Source organism: Pteropus medius, unplaced genomic scaffold (assembly GCF_902729225.1).
Source record: "Pteropus medius unplaced genomic scaffold, Ma_sr-lr_union100, whole genome shotgun sequence".
Taxonomy (NCBI): domain Eukaryota; kingdom Metazoa; phylum Chordata; class Mammalia; order Chiroptera; family Pteropodidae; genus Pteropus; species Pteropus medius.
The window spans coordinates 1254429-1277937 of NW_024347867.1; the positions used below are offsets into that span (position 1 = coordinate 1254429).

General features: G+C 34.1%; 1 protein-coding gene across 1 annotated transcript in view; it reads right to left on the reverse strand.

Moving 5' to 3' along the window:
- The window catches only part of NRK (Nik related kinase), a 135500-nt gene that overhangs the window by 39559 nt on the left and 72432 nt on the right, over positions 1 to 23509 (reverse strand). Inside the window, exons 6-12 of the mRNA XM_039879068.1 lie at positions 13880 to 13990; positions 12351 to 12441; positions 9654 to 9784; positions 7930 to 7984; positions 3630 to 3708; positions 2386 to 2561; positions 409 to 472 (exon numbers count right to left, since the gene is read on the reverse strand). Of these exons, the coding sequence (XP_039735002.1) occupies positions 409 to 472; positions 2386 to 2561; positions 3630 to 3708; positions 7930 to 7984; positions 9654 to 9784; positions 12351 to 12441; positions 13880 to 13990 (707 nt within the window). The remainder of the gene's footprint in view (positions 1 to 408; positions 473 to 2385; positions 2562 to 3629; positions 3709 to 7929; positions 7985 to 9653; positions 9785 to 12350; positions 12442 to 13879; positions 13991 to 23509) is intronic.

Genomic DNA, 23509 nt, shown 5'->3' on the forward strand with positions numbered 1-23509 from the left:
TAGAAATAAACATACAAATATTTGATATAGAATTGTCAGTAGAATGAAGTCATTCAGGGAAAATTCTTTTATTTTAAATGATGGACATTTTTTGCAACAAGATATTTTCAGTAATCTTTCTTGAGCCATTCCCGTAATGTCTAAAATATTCTTCATATTACTAATATACTCAATATTAATGGTCTGACAAGCTACTTGATCATTTTGTTGCCAGAAATTAAAAAAAATCTTTTAATAGTAATAGCAACTTTTCCCTCAACCTTTCCACTCAAATTGCTCTTGAAGATAGAGATCTGTTGTTATATGAGAAAGCCTTAAGTTTTTCTGAGTTCAGTGCAACAGTATGAAAATTGACTGTCTTACAGGAATTGATAAAATCAAATTATATATTTAATTTGTCTAACATACCTGAATCTTCTCATGGTGTACTGCTCCTTAATAGCTTCTTCTCTTTCAAAGATCAGAGGTATTCCTTTTTATGAAAGAAAAAAAATAATGTATAACAATCAGCAGAGATTAATGTAATCCAGCTTATTCAGTTCTCACCCTTTATTGCTCAGGATGCTGGGTAAATTTACAAGGACAAGAAGAAAGTAACCCTTTAAATCACACCCAGTTGGTGATGTGGACAATATCTTAGTCCTTAGGTCTACTTTTACAGCACAGTGCAGCTATTCCGTATAGACTAATTTCTCTGGACATAGGAAAAAAAATAGCAATATGATTGCTACAATTCTAAAGAGAAAGAACTGAGAAAGGCAAAGGGAGAAAGGGACAAGAAAAACTCAAGATGGCTGGTAAACATGGCTTATAGGTGTGTGCTCTAGATGTAAGGACTTTATGGCTTGGGTCCACACCTTTCTTTGGTCCTTTCAGTGAGAATCTTTGAAAATGTGAGTAAGGATCTTTAGTTTTTTTCAATGAGAAAGTAAAAAAAAAATCTAAATTCTGTGTTTAAAGTTAGCACATTGAAAATGTTCAGCTTCTTTCCTCTCAGCTGTACTGTACTGAAATATAGACACAAACAAGAGAGTTTTCTTTTGAATTCCCTATATTAAAGTGTTTAGGGCAACTATATTTACATCTCCCATGTAATCTCTATATAAATGTGACTTCTCCTGTAGGTAAAAATCTGGAAAACTTGCAACTCTGGAAGCTAGTAAATTCTCAAATAGATGTGGGGTCTTCCTGCACCCATTTGAGAGTGGCTGGCTTTTGTGATGCTTGTCCAGTTAAATCTCTACCATGGCTAAATAAATTAATTACTAATGCTTCTGACTCCAAATTAGGATACATATAGTTATGCAGATGAAAGAAGACCCACTGCAATCAATCCTGTAGCTGATCTGAGAACGTCTGCTATCTTTTTCAGGTTCCATTCCAGCACTACTCTCAACCCTGTCTATGGTGCCTCAAATTAAATGTGGAATATGCCATACAACCTATAAGGCAGAACTTCCTAAGTAGTTTCCTCTGGATTTGATAAAAATCCATCTTGCCATTTTTTGGCATTAATATATAGAAACTTACTTTTATTTGTATAAATTAATTCTTTTAATTACATCTTATAGTTGGAGATTAGTACATAAAACAAACTTTGTATAGTGCACAGGCTTCAAAACTAAAATTCAATAAATGGTTAATTACAAATCCATTTATCTCATTGGAGTTAATTAAAATGTCAGCCAGAAAAGAATAGTAAGATATATATTTTGTTATCTTTTAATTTATTTTATTTCTTTATAGTTAGGAGTTTCTTTTTTTTTTTTTTTTTTTAATAAAGTTGGCACATCACAAAATTCTTCTTGAGGCTTTGGAGGTCTTTGTAAATGTGAACATTTGCCAGTCGTAATTGTCAACCATTTATAATCTTATATACATATAGACAATTAGTCGAGAGATAATGAATTAAGTGCACATGGCCTACTGGTGGAAACACTAAGTATTGAGGGCTTCAGAATTTTTACTTTCAATCTAATTGCTAAAAAAATTATTTTTCCTGAAAAAAAAGAAAAAATTCCGCTCTCATCTAAATATTCATTCCAGCAAAACAAAAGTTCATTTTAAAAACTATTTATTTAGCCTTTATTTTATCCTAAACATTTTTATATGTTGTGATTATTATTTTTAATTAATTCATTTATTTTAATTAGTTTCAAGTATGCAGTACATTGGTTAGACATCTATATAGTTCATAAAACGATCCCCCCATTTGTTCCCTCCCTCCCCGGCCTCCACCCCACAACTATCATATTAATGCCCAACTTTGCTTCCCTCTGCCATGCTCTCCCCCATCCCATGTTCATCCGATCAACTACTAATTTATACTTCTTTAACCCTTCAGTCCATTTTCCCAGCCCCCAGTCGACAAAAGTTCATTTTTACCTTTTTTCTGTCTCTTTTTAATGATTCCAGTAAGATGCTTCTTTAGTGACTCAACAACATGTCCTTCATTTTTTATATTCTGAACAAATGGGTGATGAAGCATGTTTGCAGAAGTAGGACGAAATAGGAAATTTTTTATCATGCACTTTTCCATGAAATTGTGGAACTTGCGGGACCTAAAAGAAATGAGTCAAAGTTAAAAGAGCGTTCTCAGACCTGCCCCACTTCCTCCCATCCCTACCCATATGCCACTCTGAAGGTCATATTTTTGGAGAGAGTTGCCTTTAGCTATAATTTCTTTTTCAATTTCTAAATATCTTGTAGCCTGACAATATATATTGTAATGCAATGCTATTCAAACCTCCGAAGAGGTCTGAGCTGTTGACATTTTCTACCTAAATAACAGTAAAAACTTCAATGAGTTCAGAAGTAGGTATATGGCGAAAAGTCAAGTCGTAGGATGGCAATTAAGTGGTTAATATGATATATATAGATCATGGGACTAGATTGGTCAGACCATAGCAGTCACACTTTGCAGCCTAAATACTTCACTTGATTATATGCACTTTGAACTACAGAGGTGTAGATATAATGATAAAAAAAAATGGAAGAAGTGTCATTGAAACTAACTAATCTTCTAAAATGGCCCATGAAAACAGACATGGACAGAAAACCTGAATCTGTGGGAAAGGTTAAATTGAATCACAAGCAAGAATGTCAGCAGTCAAATCACCTCTTCTAGCAGGGCAAGCAATAAATGTTAGGAATAAGGAAAAGCATCAAGTACTAGATCAAAAATCTTCACTGAGAAGGGTTCCCAGGTAGCACCCTGTAGCACTTTGGGAGAAAAAGTCTTCTTTTCTAGGTCTGTGGATGTTTAGTTTAATGGGCCAAACAACTGCTCTGTATATCACACTGACTGCCTGTCTAGGCAAAGTGAGATATGCTACAAGTGTTTCCATTGGTCTGTCTTATTACTAGAGAAACAACTGAATATGCAATTAATGCTAGCTAGGACAGTAATGTCATCATAGTATACTCTTGAGGGTATTACTTATTTCTAGTTGGCTAGCTAGCTCTTAATGAAAACTAGTCATTTAGACCCCACACTTAAAGAATTAGTTTTTTAGGAAATACTGTCCAATGAAGATATTGAAGCAGGACTGACTACATGAATTAAAATGTCTTCATTACATAAAAATGTCAAGTTAATGTGTTTGAGAGATTAAGTCATTCATCTTTACCATCCACTGGATTTGACTTTGGGAGCAGATTCCCGCAAAATAACGAAGAGAGCTTCCAAGGGCTGAAGGTTACATAGAGCTGCAAAGGAAAATAGGTAAGATTAGAATGAATAAGACGGGTAACTACAGAGTGCATTCGTCATTCTAGACGGGATTTTCAGTGTAGTTTTACATATCATGTTGAATAGATATTAAGGAATAAACAGATATAAAAAATGTAGTTACAGGAAAAGCTCATTTTAATGCAAACGGTCCTTCTTATAAAATCCTAAAGCTTAACTATTGCCAGGTGTGACAAATCAGTAATAAATTACACTAGATACAATTTTTGAAATATGTGATTATTTATATCTATAGAAGTGAACTAAAAGTGGAGACAAGTACTCTTCTGTTTTTGTATTGCAGGTATCTATGGTTGTAAAATTGGGATAGGTAATTATAGACTGAAAAAGTCAACGAGACTAGTATCTAAGGAAAGTAAGGTATAAAATGACTTTATAGTCTAAAAAGGTGAGAATAATCTTCTTTGGAAGCTGACAGTCCTAGAAAAACATACAATATAAGTAGATACAATATAACTGCTAAAAACACACCCTCTAGAGTAAGATCAACTGGGTTCAAATCATAGCTCTGCCTTTGTGACCTTATGCAAACAACTTAACCTATCTGTGTTTCATTTTCTTCATCAGAAAAACAGAAAACATATCAAGAATTCCTTCTAAGAGTTTCTGTATTAAATGGCAACCTAGATGTAAAAGTGTCTGGCACAGAGTAAGCACTTAATAAATATAAGCTATTGATATTATAATAAAGATTTTAACTATCTGGCACTTGAAGTCTGTGCAAAATTATTGGACTTTCATTCCTTTTTTCAGATACACAGACCTACAAAGAAAAGTCTATCCCAATATGTGCTATATAAATTCATTACTTAATTGGTTTGGGAATTCTGGGCTTTTATATAAGCATTTAAATGTGTGTCTCACTTCACCTATTTCCTCTTGTGTTTTGATTAAAGAAAACTGGCAATGCAAAACATTCCCAAAGGAGAGCCACAGTGAAATTTCACCTAACATTACAAGTGTGTCGTTCATGTGAGGACAATTTAATATTAATACTTCTTTAAACTCATCCTTCCTCTCTCAAAATACATCTCCAGAAAAACTACAATGCCAAAGTGGTCTCTTATAGCTGTAGAAAAAAGCTCCCCAGAGTAGCTTCATTAGAGTGATAGAGGCGATTGTTCAAAGGTCACACTTGTTTCAATTACATGGGTATAAATTAATAGAAAGTACAGGTTTATAACTGAGGGCAGAATGAGCCCCAAGCTCAAAAGATCAGGATCATATTTGACTGTCTTCATTCCTTTATTGTGTTCAATCAGATTCTGTTCTTTAAACTTATTGCAAGTGACTTAGTATAATATTAAGCAGTTGTTATTTATTAACATCTGAGCACCATTTGGTCAACTAACAACATCTTCAGTGATCAAGAGTTAGGGCATAGACTAGGTAAGTTTTCATTAAGGGAAAGGAGAAGTCCACAAAAGAATGGAGCACAGGGGGGTATGAAAACTATGTCAAACAGCATAGTTTGTGAGGTTTCCTATATGGTTTTATTTTAGGAATGCCAATAATTGTCCCTTTCACACCATATCTCCTAACATTGCCTACATTTTCACTGTTAGAGAATCATTCCTTTGAAATAGAAAACCTCCTTTAAAAATACATCTCTTGATGGGTTGGAAGCATTAAATTGGGGACAGTTTGAATTAGTTTAAATTATGTGGTTTATTCCTACGATATGTTGAGATTTGAATAAATCTTCTGAATACTGCAGGAATGGGTCTCCTGATGGGACAGCAGCAAATTGGATTCACAAGACACAAATGTAAAGATTGAACTGTGTGTAAGGGAGGGATACTACAAGAAGTAGACGTAGGACTATAAACAAGCATGGATGACAATGTAAAAATAATCTCCACAACACCAAGGAGAATGCTAAAATAGGGAAAGATATGGTTTAGATTAAGGTAAATTGGCTAATATAGATCCTTGATAAGAAATGAAAATTGGAATAAACTGCCAACCTTATCCTACTTCTCCTCCAGGCAATAATTCATGTTTCTATAAAGTGTAGAGAAACTAAGAACTGCATCTATTCAACATCAATTGGCCTAAGATATTATGATATTTGAATAACTACTAGCAATGATCTGACCTTGGTTTGAAGATCTTCACATTAAGTTCGACTTCCTACCTGGAACCTAAGGACTTAAGAAAAATGGTCCAGATCTCCTCTCCTCTAAGAGCCCCTACAGCATCCTTTCAATGAGAAGTTATTCTCCCTCTCTTTTTACTTCTTTAGGAGAGACTTGCTAAAGAAAGTAGGGAATTATGTTATCTGGACCTCAAAGGCAATTAACACAGAACTGTCGCATTAGAAGGCCACCCCCTTTGAGATGATAATTACAATCTAAAATATTTCTGGAGTTTAATCGATGACAATAATTTCTATACAAAGTTAATATTCCAGGCAATAAAGGAGGCTGGTGAAAAAGAAATTTTTCAATAATGTGGCTATTTGAAGTTGCTCATGACCAAAGTTGCACCGTTCCAATTACTTATCTAGACATGCTGGTCCTTTTTTTCTCTCATATGAGTTAAGAATCTCCTGGTCCTCACTTGTCTCCTGTAATAAGTGTGCCATTTGTGTACTCCGTGCAAAACCCCTTCTCTACACTCCTGTGAGTTTGCTCATCACCCATTTTTTTCTGTCATGATATAATAATTTAGAATAAAAATGAAACACAAGAGGGTGAACTAAGAAGTACAAGTCTGCAAAACATAGGAAGCTAGATTTTTTAAGAAGATGTAGCGGAGAACACTCAGAAACAATAGAAAAAATATACTACTTTATGCAGTCATGAATCTTAACCAAATATATGCATCGGTGCTTATATGAAAACCGTATCGTGTATTTACAGAGAGAGAGAGAGAGAGAGAGAGAGAGAGAGATTGAGAGAGAGAGATTGAGAGAGAGAAATAAAAAGGAGGAAGAAGAGGAAGCTGTTGTTCAATCTAACGTCATTTAAGCATATTTTTCACAGATAATCAAGCGATGATGAAGAATAATATGCATTTTTCTGGTGCCGTTTTAATTTTATATATGTGGCATATATAATTTTCTCCATATTTACTCACTCAACATAGGTACTTTGTAGTTTTCGAGTGCTAAAAGAAAAGCAGCAGCAACCTGATTTCCATATCTATCCCAACTTTAATCAAAATCCCTACTGTGATATTCCAAGGAACATCAGAAATTCTTAAAAATTACATTACCACTATATCATCTCCTTGAAATTGCTCCCATTGGCCTCAAAACACAGTACTAAGATAGTCCAAATTTATAAAGCTTTGTGTGTGGACACTGCAGGCAGAGCATGCAGAAACACGGGAACCTATAAGTTCTGCAGGGAGAGGTGGAAACAAAGCAACTGCATCCCCCTACTTAACCTCCAGCACAAACTCCAGACATTTCTCTCACTTCTCATTCAACAATACAAGGGATATGTTTATCATTTGCATATTTGGATTTAGGTAATTTGGACAGCAAATATATTCTGCTTATGGTGCCATATATTAGATGGTTGTCAATCATTTATACCCAAGTTCACATTCCATTTTTACTTTCCTACCAGAAAGCAGTATCCTGAAGTGGGATGCTGACGGGTGATTTAAATGATGGAGAGGATTGGAAAACGAGGAAATGGAGCCTTCTGAGCTATTAAGGGTACTGGAGTGGCTGAAAGGAGCAACAAAAGCACCAAAAGTAAGCTGGATTGAATCCAAAGGGAAAAAACACTTACTTTCCAACACTGTTGAGGATTGGCACAATTTCAATGAACCACTGGAGGATTTTCTCCACTGTCACAGTCTGAAGTAGTAACACTGTGTGACTGTAAAATGTTCTAGAACCTAAATATTCCACTAATCAATATGTATTGGAATGCCTTTAGATTGTGGTTTGTCATGACTGTCAAGACCAAATACTATTGAGACTAAACTGAAACAATAATTAGCCTCAAATAAGATACATAAGAGAGAAAAACACAAACCCTTTTTATAGCCATATCTGGCCATTCTGACTAGAACATTTGGTAATCACTGAAAAGGCCATCATTTATAATTTGGCACATAGTGTGGCACCTGTGTGGCCAGTGCAAGCTGACTGGTACAAATGGCAGATTTGTACAACATGTTTCCCTAACTTTTAACAAATATCACATATTTTTACTCACGAGGAGCCCCTTCTGCCATTTCAATAGCAGTGATTCCCATAGACCACACATCACTCTGCAAAGAAAAAGATGATCAAAGAAAAGTTACTTAAAAATCAGAAACTTATAGTAGTTAGAATCTCAAAACAATTTTTGGCGGGGGGGGATGTCAATGCCAGAGCCATTTTGTGGGTGTGCCATAATGAAGCTTCATTATAGACTGATGTTAGAGGAAGATGCTAGCTGAGCTTGTGACCAGCTATTACTGTACTATACGAGTTAATATGGGATGGGTTTAAGTGTAAAAAAAAAGTCATCTTGGATGTGTTGCTATAGTTGCTTTAACTGAAACAGCATAAGGAACTTACTGTAAGGAAGACCTGTCCATCACTTAGACCTACTAACAGTGCTATCTTAGGTAAATGATTTAATAGTCTGTACCTCAATTTTACCCTATGCAAATAGAGATAATAATGGCTTCTGCCTCATAGGACTGGTATAAATATTAATGAAATAACATATATATTTTATGTATACATATTATATATAACTACTTTCAGCAGTTCTTTGAACACAATACATTAATGACAGAATTATTATATTCTATGAAATTATATTCAAGGAAACCCTAGGAAATTATTCTAATATTAATTGTACTTTGTTTTTTAGAATGTGGAAACAGCACAAGACTAGAGATACATTGTTTGGCTGAATGACTCCTAACTAGGTTAACTGAATTCTTAGAATTCCATTTTATAGATCACTTAGCTTCAAAGGGTTGTTATAATGGTCTAAGTTTATACTTTCCTTCAGTTATATGAGACTAAAAATTAAAAATAAATTATTAATATGGGTGAAAATCCTTGAAAGACTGAAAGAAATTTCATGCTACAAAGCATTATTTTTACAGCAAGCCAGTTAAAGAACTTATACTTCCATAGTCTCCTTAGCTACTAATAGCACTGGACTATATATTAAGCTTTCAATAGATCTGCTTACAGATCAAGCAGAGGGCATTTAAGGGAAAAAGAAACGAGATGGAACTTGAATTAATCAGCTTCTAGTATCCAGTCCTAGGTTCCACACAACGAAACCACAGTGAATTGTTTGGATGCCTTATGATGTGGAGAGTGAGTGTGGTTTTCCAGTCTATAGCAAATGGAGAGTTTTCCTTCCATGTCAGCTTTTTGAAATGTGTACATAGATATATATCATCCAAATTGCAGTGTCAGTGGAAATTTTAATAAATAGCATGAATTGTTACTTAATTTGACCATCGCACTGATTTTCTGTGGTTTGGAGGTAAACCATGCCAAGGATTTTCTCCATTACCCTGAGCAATCAAATTATTATTTATTTTCTTTTTGGAGCTAAGTTACTGTGGGGATTAATCACTGATTTTACATTTATTCATTTTAAGTTTGCAAAGTCCTTTGCCCCGAAAGTTAAATTTCCATATAAAGCCATGTATTATAATATTTTACCAAGAAGTTGCAAGCACCATGAACTAGACATTCTTCGTCAAATATGGATAACTCCCAACGGTCTACTTTGTCTAAATTCTTAGAAAATATTATTTTTATGCATATAATCAAACCATACATTGGAATAGTGGCCAGTATTTTTCATTAAAGTTATGTGAAAGGAGGAGCTGCTACTTTTTATTCTTTTATCATTTAAAAATGAACACTAGTATAAAGTCCTTTTCAAATTTTAATTCCCACTACTTAAATCCTCACACTTACTCTGTAATCATAGGAGCGTCTTGGGTCCTCATCACAGTCGATCACCTCAGGTGCCATCCAATATGGTGTTCCAATGAAGCTGTTTCTCCTCCCATTAGTTCTGCTCACCTGGGCACTCACTCCAAAATCCACTGCAAAATTCAGCATAAGTCTAAATAATTAATAAGTAACAAAAGCTCAATAAGTTATTGCTTAAACTTGGAAAGCCAATACAAAAGCCACAATGGATAACAGATTTTTATTCCAGTGCAACAAACTTTACCATAAAGTCTACTCCAAGAATACAGGGAAATAGAATTTTTCTGCTATTTATGTTGGAAAGAGACTCAGCAGTGCTATTATAAATCTACAGTAGGTTTGGCTGAATGTTTACCATGAATATTAAAGAACAAGTTCCATCAGTATACCCTGAACCTCTGAAGTGATAACATATGTAGTATTTGGACTTGCCACCAAGCTGGAAGAAGACCAGCACTAAAAGCAACATCTAAGAAATATAAAACTCAGTGGTAGTTTATTAGGAAGCCTCACTCATGTCCTTAGAAATTCTATCACACTGATAAAGAAAAATGAGTTTTCTGTTAGAATTTAGTTTAAGTTCTTCTACAGATCTTCTGAATCAGATGCAAACATTTACCATGGTATTCATATCTCAGCTTAGACTATAAAAATTCAGTCTTTTATTCATCTGTGGGAAACATTATATGAAAAGATTTAGTATGTTATCCTCAGAAACAGACAGAAAAGGCTACTTTAGTAGACTGGGGTTATTTAGTCTAGAAAAAATAAGACAGGGATAAAAAGTGAAGTAGATTTTCTAATTTAGAATGGTTTCCAGGAATCAAGAGAATGGAGAACAACATTGAAAAGTAGTTTGAAGAATTTAGGAGAAGAAAAGAAAAAAAAAAGTTAAGCGTTTAAGGCAGTCTTTCAGGAAGGATCTAAGAAGAACAACAAAAAATCCATAATATGTGAAAGTCAACATTGGGTGTTGCAAAAGCTCATTATCTACATTATTTCTGGAGTATAGGTTAAATCAGAACTCACCATTCTCACTATGCCTGAGGGCCAACTTTAAGGACCAAGAAGAACCAATGAAGGCCATAAGTTGATATATGACATTCAGGAAAGAAATTGAAAGGAGAAAAGACTAGAAGAAAGAGTGATTCAAAGAAGAGAAAGGAAAAAAAAAGAAAAGCTGAAATTAAAAGTAGATATGAGACCTCAACAGTGGCATAATTTAACCTTTCTTTAATGACTTAGGGACTAGAATATGAGGAACATTGATCAATTATAATTGCAATACAATTAAGTTCCACTCCCTTTCCTTTCTGTCACTTCCTTTAGTTGTCATTAAGGTTGCCTTCTGCTTAAAAATATTCTGGAATCAGAGAAATCTAAAATCACATGTACAAGAGTTATGTGTAAAGAAGCCTGATCAAATTCTAATCCAATGTTAAAAGGTCTCTCCTACAGAATAAAGTAAATGAACTTTAGTCCATGGGCTTTGTAACAGGTTTTTCAGTGGCTTTTCACTTACAATTTCTCCTCTGTGTTGCAAATGGTAGGGCTGGTCAGCAATCTGGCCCAAATATATGGGAATTCTACCACATACAAACATAGTGTGTAGCCTTGTGACAGACTATCTAACCTGCACATTTGAATGTGAGATTCAATTCCCCCTCATGTATTTTAACACAGTGTATTAAAATTGTGTTTCTAGCTTTTTAGCTTTTAGATACAAGAGACATAATTTCTTGAAATTACTTTTCACTTATTTCAAGAATAATTACCTAATGTTTCTTCTACAAATATTCAGTGAAAAGCATTCTCAATGAAGGAACAAAATCTGACTGTGATTGTATTTGTTTAGCAGGAAAATGAGAACTGTCTTAAGGTCATGCTAGAGACATGGTAGGCAAGAATTAATATGATTAAAAAACAATACAGAATTTGATATCAGCGATTTATGTTCTATATCAATGGGGTTATCTGCTATATGGTATTAAAAAACAACCAACAATATTTATTTTAAACTTTAAAGGATGCAATATATTGTTCCCTATGTGCCTGTGAAGCAATGTGTATGGTTATTTTCAAATAAATTATGCCATTCTGAGCCCTGAAGTAGAAAGCTAGGGACTTTCTGGTCTTTCAATTTCTAATTCTGAATTTTATTTGGATATTAGTGGAGCATCATTTCTAATTGATACCAGTTCTTTAAATATTTGAGGGAAATTCTAAAGAAGGAATTCGTGTTTAAGTAATTTAAAAGTTCTTCAATACTCCTTAGAAAGTATGGCTCTGTGATGTAAAGAACTATCTTTTTGTTTGATTATCGTCTATGGCATGGAAATTTGCACATGGTAAATACTCAATTCAATTGATGAAATAAATATAATAGCTAAGTCTAATAGAGGATAAAGCAATGACCAAAATGTAAACCTCCCATTATAATTTAAAAGTCGTTTTAATTTACATGATTTCAGAGAAGCAGTTAAGTTCATCTTTGTCTTACCCTACCTCTTTTCCCAAATATATATATATTTTAGTTTTGACTGGTTTTGCAGTCAGGGAAGACACAGCTTAAATAAGTAAAGTAATTGTTAGTAACATGATAGGAAACAATTATCTTAAAGGATTTTTCTCCATTAAGATATTTGAGCTTCACTTAAAGTATTGCAAACATAAACTTACCTAGTTTTACTTCAGCATTATGAGTCAATAGCACATTCTGACCTTTGATGTCCCGGTGAATTACACGGTGTGCATGAAGATGAGCTAAGCCCTGCATAAAATATATTTGTTTTTTTTTTTTTTTAAAAAGCCACGTCAGTATATATATTTTTCTATTTTTTTCTGGTACTGTTCTTAGTATTTTTGGAAAAACTTTTGGTAATAAAAATGGACAAGATTTGCATTTTTCAAACAAAATTCTTTCTTTAGGTTGGAATTACTACAACCAGTTCCCAGAAATACTGCTTTTTGCTATAAGGAAAGGAAAATAAATCAGGACACCAATGAAAGAAAAAGAACACCAAAAAGTAGTATTTGTGTATATGTTGGGCCATTTACCTTTCTTTCTAGCCTCCATATTTCCAATTAACCATAATAGTAAAGACCTGGTCATCTTAAATATCATAGCTCTGCTATTGTTTTGCTCTATTTCTCACTCAACCATTTATTGAGTCCAAAAAATTTTCTAGTCAAACGTGTAGGCTGAGAATTTCAGAGAATATGGCAATTCATTTTAAAGCATTTACAATTTGTACTGGCTTACCAAGCTGGCTCCTGTGTCCTGGATAATCTGTGACCTGGCTTCAGTGAGATCACTCCAGGTACTAATTGGAGATTAGTAATAGAAGTAACAGTAAAAACAGCTAATAATTACTGAGTTATTTTTTTTTCCAAGCACTGTGCTAAGTACTCTACATGGAGTAAATTATTAAATACAGCAACCTGTTGAAGAAGGTGCTAATTTCACCCAGTATTACAGATGAGAAAGTTGAGATATGTAGAAATTAAGTAACTGACTCAAAGACACACAGCTAATACATGATGAACCAGAATTTAAACTCAGTCCAGAGTTTCCACTCTTAACTGTTTACACTATTACCACAAGTTAATCCAGTTAAGATGGGAAGAAGTACATTTTAACTTTGTATCACTGGTGCTTTTTACTTTTGTTAATATTCTTCTTGAGTGATCCCAAACACTGAAGCCATGAGGAAAAATATGAGTTTGGCAAATCAAGAAGGTTGTCACTCTCATCCAATTTGGTGTTCAAAATAATGTTTTCAAAGTAGGGCATTATTAAAAGAGAATATCTGTCTGCAAAACGGTTGCAGATGGTTTGGGGCCATTCTATAAAACACTGTGTTCTGCCTCACCTTCATCTTAATCTCTAAAGACAGTGTTATGCTTTTTAAAATAAACTCTAAAAATCATGATCACATAATAAATACTCCAAGTGGTTATGTCCATGATCCACTGACCACAATAGTCTGAATTTGACAGAGCCATTAAAGGCTACAATTTAAAAGGACATCACACGAAAATCTGCTTTCTCTAAAACCTTTTGGTCTTTTTTTTTTTTCGTATCCTGATTCAGAGGTTATCTTTATAATTCTTAAACCATCCTACATGAACAGTCAGAAGGTACATTGTATATATTACTTCCAGGTTTTTTCAAGATCAGAACAGAATATCACTATATGAAGACTCACCTGAAGGATTTCTCGGCAAATGTAAGCAATCCAATCTTCTTTCAAACTCTGATTTCTAGTCATTCTCACTACATCAGTGACTGAGCCTGCTGCACACAACTCCATCACCATCTGCAGGGAAGCCAGCAAAGTATCAAGAATTAGAAAGTAATATTCTGAAAATATCTGGAGAGTTTTAGTCCATATGGCTTGCATTTATATGTAATGTTTAGAGATTAAGACACTTCAAAGACTGGCTCAATTGTCTAGTAGAAGGCTTGAAAAGCTAGTGGAATTACAAAGAGTTGGGAAAAATCCAAATATCTATGGAGGGAGGGAAGGCAGATACCATACTAGGGATACTTAACCAGGAAGTGGGATTTGAGCTAAGCTTTAAAGGATAGGTAGTATTTGAAAATACTGAGAAGGAAGAACATTCAATTTATCGAAAACCAAATTACATGCCTTTAGAAAGAAGCTCCCGCAGGGTAAAAGCCTGAGTGGTGATTGGAGAGGAACAGAAACTGTTTTGGTTGTGTTACACTGTTTCTCTTCTTTTTCATTAGAGTGTACTTGGGTGAAAGACATGTAACAATATCAGTTATCATCAAATATAAATTAAGGGGGTAACTTTCTGAAAAGAAAACCTTAGTATTCCAAAAGGATATAAGGTAGACTTCTTGAATATTCATGATTTTGAATTTTTCCTTTTGCTTTCCTTCATCCTATGGCAATAATTAACTTGACTATAGTTTTTAAAGACATGTTTTGTTCTAATGATAAAGCAATTTTTACATGGGCACTAATGAATGAACTTATACTTAAAGAAAAGTTTGCTAGGTTGATTATAATAGATTATTTTCCTTCATGTCAGTCAGTCCTCCAGTTAGTGAATATATGGAAGTAATTTTACTACTTAGGCAACTGATTCATTGGTAGCAGAAATCAATTTTCTGAGAAACTGAATTCATAAAGTAAAATCTAAATGAGATACTTTCAAATATATTAGCCTTAAAATAGACATTTCTTAGAAGTAAAATCATGTGGGGAAAAAATGGCTTACAGCAATGCAATTAGTAGTTTCCCCCTTTGATCTGTAGTTTGCCAATATTGTGGAGAAAATAATCTAGAATTTGAAAATTAAAAAACACAATAAAAAATTAAATCTAGTCTTAATGTTGAAGTGTAAATTCTTTTGAGATATTCTATATCCTGCTTCTCCACCTGCAAACTATCTCAGTTTAAGGAAAAGTTTCTCAATAAAGAGTTTGATTCCTCAACTCAATTTAGATTTCTTTGTAATTTACTCACATAGAAGCATGTTGTTTCCCTTCCGACCAATTATACATTCATTTGCATGATTATCTGATTGATATTGGCCTTTGCCAATAGACCGTAAGCTCTAGTGGGCCAAGGACACATCTATGCAACTTATCATTGTATCCCCAGCATCTAGTAGGAGGCCTGGCAAATAGATGGTTTCAAATGAATATATGTTGAATGACTGAATGACTGAATGAATTGAGTATAGTAGGTCCTTGAGAAATGTTTCATTCAACATCGTTTCATTAAAACATTGATGAAATGCATAAGAACGTAACTTGTTTATATCAATTAGCTTATAGTAAAATTGGTTTTGTTATATGAAATTCTGCTTAAAGTCTCAGCACCTATTGATGACACTATGTGAGGACTTCTGTACTAATAAATATATCCAATAAGGAGACTGCCATACTGTCAAGAGGAACAAAAACTTGTAAGTAAAAGTATATTAAAAGACAAATGTCGTATGCCAAAACAAACAGTAGCTATTAAATCTGCGCAGCAATATTTAATAAAATCTCAACTGGAATTGTCAGATAATAGAGAATTTAGTTAACTGGGCATTAGGAAAAATAGGATTAAATTAAAGATCTCTAAATTTGGTAGTTCTCAAAGTGTGGTACACAGACAAATAGTATCAACATCCAACAGTGAACTTGTTAAAAAGTATGATTTCATGGACCCATAGCCCAGACCAACTAAATCACTAATTGTGGGTAGGCCCCCACAATCTGTTTTGTCAGGCTTTCTAGGAGATTCTGCTGCACCCTGAGGTTTAAGAACCACTATTTCAATTAAACCCCTATTGAAAACCTTTATATAATCTCTCTACTATCCTGCTTCCGAAAGTCCATTATATAAAATATTAAAGAATCTTTCCTTGACATTCGAAGATCCTGAAAAGTCTGTCATTTATTTTGAAAAAAAAAACAACAAAAAAATCCCCAAAAAACCAAAAACGATTCTTGAATTGGACTTAAAAGAGAAATATAATAAGTGTACACTGACTACAGCTTATGTTTTGTTGTTAAATATATATTTATTTTTAACTATAATTGGCATACAGTATTATATTAGTTTCAGATGTACAGCATGGTGATTAGACACTTATACAACTTACAAAGTAATCACCGCAATAAATCTAGTACCCATCTGACACCATACATAGTTATTACAATATTATTGATTATGTCCCTATGCTATACTTTTTATACCCATGAGAATTTAGTAACTACTAATTTGTACTTATTAACCCTTTCGCCCACCCCCTCAACACTCTTCCCATCTGACAACCATTAAAATGTTCTCTGCATCTATGAATTTGTTGCTCTTTTGTTTGTTTACTTTGTTTAGATTCCACATGCAAGTGAAATCATATAGCATTTGACTTTCTCTGTGTGACTTACTCCACTCACCGCAATACCCTCTGCTTTGTTGCAGATGGCAAGATTTCATTCCTTTTATGGCTGAGTAATATTCTATTGTATATATGTACTACCAGTTCTTTATCTTTTCATCCACAGATGGACACCCAGGTTGCCTCTATTTCTTGGCTATTGTAAATAATACTGCAATGAACATACGGATCCACATGTTCCCTTGAAGCAGAGTTTTGGATTTCTTCGGATAAATCCAGAAGGGAGATTACTGGGTCCTTTTTGTCTCTTCTTATAGCCTTTGTTTTAAAGTCTATTATGTCTGGTATAAGTATTGCTATCCTAGCTTCCCCCTCGCCCCCCATTTTCGTGATATTTTTTCCATCCCTTTATTTTCAGTCTGTGTATGTCTGAATCTGAAGTGAGTCTCTTGTAGGCAGCACAGTTAAGGGGCTTGTTTTCTTATCCATTCAGCCACCCTATCTTTTGATTAGAACATTTAATCTATTTATATTTAAAGTAATTGTTGCTAGATATCTAAAGTTTGTCATTTTATTATTTGTGTTTTCTTTCTTCTTCTTCTTAAAGAAGTGACACCAACATTTCTTTTTTTCAGAATTTTTAAATTAATTTTTATTTTTCACTTATAGTTGACATTAATATTATTTTATATTATTTTCAGGTGTACACTCCAGAATTGTTTAATCAATCAATCAATTAATTAATTAATTTAATGGTGACATTGGTTAACAAAATCTAATAACTTGCAGCTGTACAATTTAACAGTAAGGCACATATATATTTACACTCTGTGTCCACCTCCCATAGTTAGATTTATTTCTGTCGCCACATATTTGACTCCCTTTACCATGTCTCCTTAACCCCTACCTTACCCGCTACCCTCTGGTAATCACTACTCTATAGTCCATGTCCATGAGTCTTTATTTGTTTGTTCTGTTCATTTGTTGCTTTTAAGTTTATAATCTCACATATAAGTGATATCATGTAATTTTCAGCTTCTTCTGTCTGGCTTATTTCGCTTAGCAAGATTATCTCGAGGTCCATCCATATTGTCACAAATGACAGTTTTTCATCTCATCTTATGGCTGAGAAATAGTCCATTGTATATATGTACCACAGCATCTTTATCCAATCATCTATAGTAGGACACTTCGGTTGCTTCCATGTCTTGGCCACTGTAAATAATGTTGCTATGAACATCGATGTGCAAATATCTTTCGGACATGGGTTTTCAAGTCTTTGGGGTAAATCCTAATGGAGGAATTGCTGGATCATATGGTAGATCAATTTTTACTTTTTTGAGAAACTTCCATACTGTTTTCAATAGTGGCTGTACCAATTTGCAGTCCCATCAGGAGTGTATGAGGGTTCCTTTTTCTCCACATCCTCTCCAACATTTGTCATTACTTGACCTGTTGATTACAGCTATTCTAACAGGTGTGAGATGATATCACATTGTGGTTTTGCTTTGCATTTCTCTAATAACTAGCAATGTTGAGCATCTTTTCAAATATTTGTTGCCCATTTGTATATCCTCTAGGGAGAAGTGTCTGTTCAGGTACTCCAACAGTTTTTTGATTGAATCATTTTATTGAGTCATATGAGTTCTTTGTACATTTTGGATATTAGGTCCTTATCAGAAACATTGCTTGCAAATATATTTTCCCATTCGGATGTCTCTTTACCTTATCGACAATTTCTTTTGCTGAGGAGAAGCTTTTTAGTTTGACGTAGTCCTATTCATTTATTTTCGCTTTTACTTCCTTCTCTTTTGAGGTCAAATTCATAAAATCTTTTTTAAGTCCAAGGTCCATGAGTTTAGTTCCTATATTTTCTTCTATGCATTGTATTATTTCAGGTCTTATGTTCAGGTCCTTACTCCATTTTGATTTAATTTTGGTGTGTGATGATAGACAACAATCTAGTTTCATTCTTTTGCTGGTGGCTTTTCAGTTTTCTCAGCATCATTTATTGAATAGGCTTTCCTTTCTCCATTGTATGGTTTTGGCTGATCCATATGCCTGTTTTTCTGCCAATGCCATGCCGTTTTGATTACTGTTGTTTTGTAGTATAATTTGAAGTCGGACATAGTGATGCCTCCAACCTCGTTCTTTTAACTCAGAATGGCTTTGGCAATTTAGGGTCTTTTGTGCTTCCATACAAATCTAATAATTTTTTATTCTATTTCTTTAAAAAATGTCGATGGGATTTTGATGGGGATTGCATTAAATCTGTATAATGCTTCAGATAATAAGGTCATTTTATCTATGTTGATTCTTCCAATCCAAGAACACGGAATACCTTTCCATTTCTTTGTATTTTCTTCTATTTATTTTAATGGGGTCTTGTAGTTTTAATTATACAGGTCCTTCACATGTTTCATTAGATTTATTCCTTGGAATTTTATTATTTTTGTTGCAATTGTAATAGGAATTTTTTTTTCACTTCTTTTGCTGACACTTAGTTATTAGAGTGTAGGAATGCTATGGATTTTTGAACTTTGATTTTTGTGTCCAGAAACTTTACTGTATTTGCTTATTGTTTCTAATAGTGTTCTTGTGGAGTCTTTAGTGTTTTCTACATGGAGAATCATGTCATCTGGAAATAGTGACAGTTTTACTTTTTTGTTTCCTATTTGGATGCCTTTTATAGCTTTCCTTGTCTGAATGTACTTGCTAGGAACCCCAATGTTATATTGAATAACAGTAGTGATAGTGGACAGCCTTGTCTTATCCCTAATCTTTGAGGGAAGATTTATAGTTTTTCAAAATTATGTATAATGTTGGCTGACAGTTTGTTGTATATGGCATTTATTATGTTAAGGAACTTTCCTTCTATAACGATTTTGTAAGTGTTTTGATCATAAGTTGATGCTGTATCTTGTCGAAGGTTTTTCTGCATCTATTGACATGATCATGATTCTTTTTTTTATAATTTGTTTATGTGGTATATCATATCAATCGATTTTGCTATGTTGAGCTATCTCTGTGCCTCTGGGATGAAGCCCACTTGATCATGGTGTATAATCTTTTTAATATGTTGCTGTATTCAGTTTGCTACTATCTTATTTAGGATTTTTTTATCTATGTTCAAGAGAGATATTGGTCTGTAGTTTTCTTTTCTTGTGTTATCTTTACCAGGTTTTGGTATCGGGGTAATATTGGCTTCATAATATGAGCTGAGGTTTATTGTCTCCTCTTCGATTTTTTGGAAGAGTTTGAGGAGAATAGGTATTAAATCTTCTTTGAATATTTGGTAAAATTCGCTGTTGAAGCCATCTGGTCCTGGACTTGTACTTTTTGGTAGTTTTTTGATGATTGTTTCAATTTCCATACTGTTGATCAGTCTATTTCTATTATGCAGTTCTTGATTCAGTCTGAGAAGGTTGTATTTTTCTAAGTACTCGTCCATTTCTTTGAGGTTATTAAATTTGATGTTATATACTTTTTCATAGTATTCTTGTATGATCTTTTGTATTTCTGTGATGTCTCGTAATTTCCCCCTATTTCATCCCTGATTTTCTTTATTTATGTCCATTCCCTTTTTTCTTTAATGAGTCTAGCCAGAGGTTTCTCAATTTTATTAACCTTCTTAAATAACCAGCTCTTTGTTGCATTTATTTTTTTCTATTTTTTATCAATTTCATCTATTTCTGCTCTAATTTTTATTATTTCTTTCCTTCTTCTGACTTTAGGTTTCATTTAGTCTTCCTTTTCTATTGTTTTTAAATGAAGCATTAGGTTGTTTATTTGGGCTCATTCTTGTTTTTGGAGATAAGCTTGTAATGATAGAACTTTCCTCTAATGACCATTTTGCCATGTCCCAGAAGTTTTGATATGTTGGACTATCATTATCATTTGTTTTTATGTATTTCTTGATCACTCTTTTTATTTCTTCCCTGACCCAGTTATTCTTCAGTAACATGTTGTTTAATCTCCATGTATTTGTGGTTCTTTCTGCTTTCTTCTTGCAGTTGATCTCTAGTTTCGAAGCATTATGACCAGATAATACGGTTTGTTGAATGATTTCAACCCTCATATTTATTGAGGCTATCTCTGTGTCTAAGTATATGATTGATCCTTAAGAATGTTCCATGTGTACTAGAGAAGAATGTATAAGTAACTGTTTTGTGATGAAATGCTCTGTAAATGTCAGTTATATATTTGTTTTAATGTGTCATTTAAGGACATTATTTACTTATTGATTTACTGTTGGGATGATTTGTCCATATTTGACTGTGGGGCATTTAGGTTCCTTACTATGGTAATGTTTTGGTCTGTTTCTCCCTTTAGTTCTGTTAGTAATTGCTTTACATATTCTGGGGCTCCCTGATTGGAAGCATGGATATTAATAAGTGTTATGTTTTCTTGGAGCATGATTCCCTTTATCATTATAAAGTGTCCCTCAGTATCTTTCTTTATCTTATTGTTTTGAAGTCTATTTCGTCTGATATTAGTACCACTACTCCTGTTTTTCTCTGAATTTCATTTACTTGAAATATGATTTCCACCTTTTCACTTTCAGTCTATATTTGTCTTTGGAGCAGAGATGTGTCCACCAGAGGAAGCATAATGTTGGTTTTTGTTTTTTGATCCAATCTGCAACTCTGTGCCTTTTTGTTGGTGAGTTCAGTCCATTTACATTTGAGGTCTTTATTGAAATATGAGGTCTTCTTATAGCCTATTTATCTTTTGTTTTCTGGTAACTTGGTGTTGCCATTGCTTCCTGTCCTTGTATTTCAGTTTTCTTTATTTTGGTTGGGTTTTGTGGGTTTTCCATCTGGTCCTTCTTGTTTTATGCTATACACTTCAGTTCTGAATCTTTGGCGTGTGGTTACAATTCGGAATATGTAGAGAGTTATATATACAGTAGTCCATATTTGTCTGTGTGTGCCTTATCTCCATTCCCCTTTGCAAATCTGGATCTTTGAATCCTCCACTTTTCAGTCATTGTTGTTTCAATTTGTCCCTATGTATGTTGAATGTTCATCGGACTCTTGCTATAGCAAATCTCTTCTTATTTTAAGCTTATAATGCCCTGTTCTTAGGGACTCCTCTGCTTCTATTTGCCTGATAGTCACTTTACTCTTAATTATGCTTTTTTTTGTCATTTTGTTTTAGGTGAGTTGACCCCTTTCAGTATTTCCTGTAGTGCAGGCCCCGTAGTGGAGTAATCCCTCAGTTTTTGTATGTCTGGAAAAGTATTTATTTCTCTTTCATATCTAAAGGAGAGCTTAGATGGATACATTATTCTAGGGTGGTAGTTTTTTTCACTTAATATTTTGAATATTTCATTCCACTCCTTTCTGGCTTGTAAGGTCTGTGCTGAGTAGTCAGATGATAATCTAATGGGTTTTCCTTTATAAGTCACCTTTTTCTTCTCCCTGGCTGCCCTGAGAATTCTTTCTTTGTTGTTGATTTTTGATAATTTTAATACAATGTATCTTGGTGAAGTCCTTTTTGAGTTTGGATAATTGAGTGTTCTGTTGACTTCTTGAATTCCAAGCTCCAGCTCATTCTTCAGATTTGGGAAATTCTCACCATTTGTCTGAAAACGTTTTCTACTCTCTGCTCCTTTTCCTTGCCTTCGATAATACCCATTATTCTTATGTTTCCTTTTCTGATGGTATCAGCTAGTTCTTGTATTTCTCTTTCATTATTTTTCATTTTTCGTTTTCTCTGTTATTCCAATTTATTTCTAGATTTCTATCTTCGATATCACTGATCTTTTCCTCCATTTGATCGACTCTATTTCCCAAGCTTGCTATTTCATTTTTCAACTCTTTCAGTTTGTTCTTCATCTCCAGAAAGTTCTATTTGGTTCTTTTCGAGGGTTTCAATCTCCGTGCTCTGCTCATCCAGTCGTTTTTCCAATTCCTGAAATTGTTCATTTGAGTTGTTTTGGATCTCAATGAGTTTTTTCAGAAGTACCATCCTAAATTCTCTGTCACTTAAGTTGCATATTCTTATGTCTGTAAGCTTTTTTTCTGGAGATGTTTCTCTTTCTTTCTGAGATGCCTTGTCACCTTGGTTGTTCATGGTGTTTAGTGGACTGTTTCTCTGCCTGGGCATTAATAGAAGTGTATTCTGCAGATTTTCCAGAAAGATTAATTATATAAAGGTCTCTCTTTAGCTTGTTGCAAAGAAGGCATTTTTCTTTTGTTTTCTAGTAGATGGCGTCTAAGCCTCTTGGATTTCTGCTTTATACAAAGCCTTAATAATACCTTTTTTTTTTCTCTTGTAGATATTTAATCATGCTCGCTACCCTCAGTCTCTGTCTCTGTCAGTGTTAGCGATAGTTTTGGTAGAGTTTGCTCAGATTCCCCTGGGCTCCTCGGATGGTGTGGGAGGAGGGTCCTTCTGTGTTGGCAGTTGGTAGCTTCAGGTCAGCCTCGATTTTGCAACCAAGGCCAATTAAAACCAACCATTGTTTCTCTACCATCCCGCTTCTCTGCTTTCTGCCCTGATGACTGAGCTCTGCCGTCAGCATCGTGAAGCTCACAGCACTCCCAGGCGGGGCTGTTTAGGGAAATCACCCCATCTCCTCCACTCTCCCTCCTCCTACAGAGAGTTTTTGTGGCTGTGAGAGGCAGCTTCTTAATTTCTCCCGGTCCATTGCCCAACACCCGGTATCTGACCTGTGGTACCTCTTATGCACAGATCCTACACTCAGATGTGCTGGTGTGCAGTTTGGATGTTTTTTTCGTTGAGTTTTAGATGTTCAGGTTATTGTTCTTTCCAGGGGAGAGATCTGAGGATGTCTCTTACTCCTCCATGTTTCTCCAAACTCCAACATTTTTTGTATTACCAGTTCAGTGTTGATAAATTCCCTTATTTTTGTTTGGGAAGCTCTTTAGCTGTTCTTTGACTCTAAATGATAGTTTTGCTGGTAGAGTAATCTTGGTTGTAGATACCTGGTTTCCATCACTTTA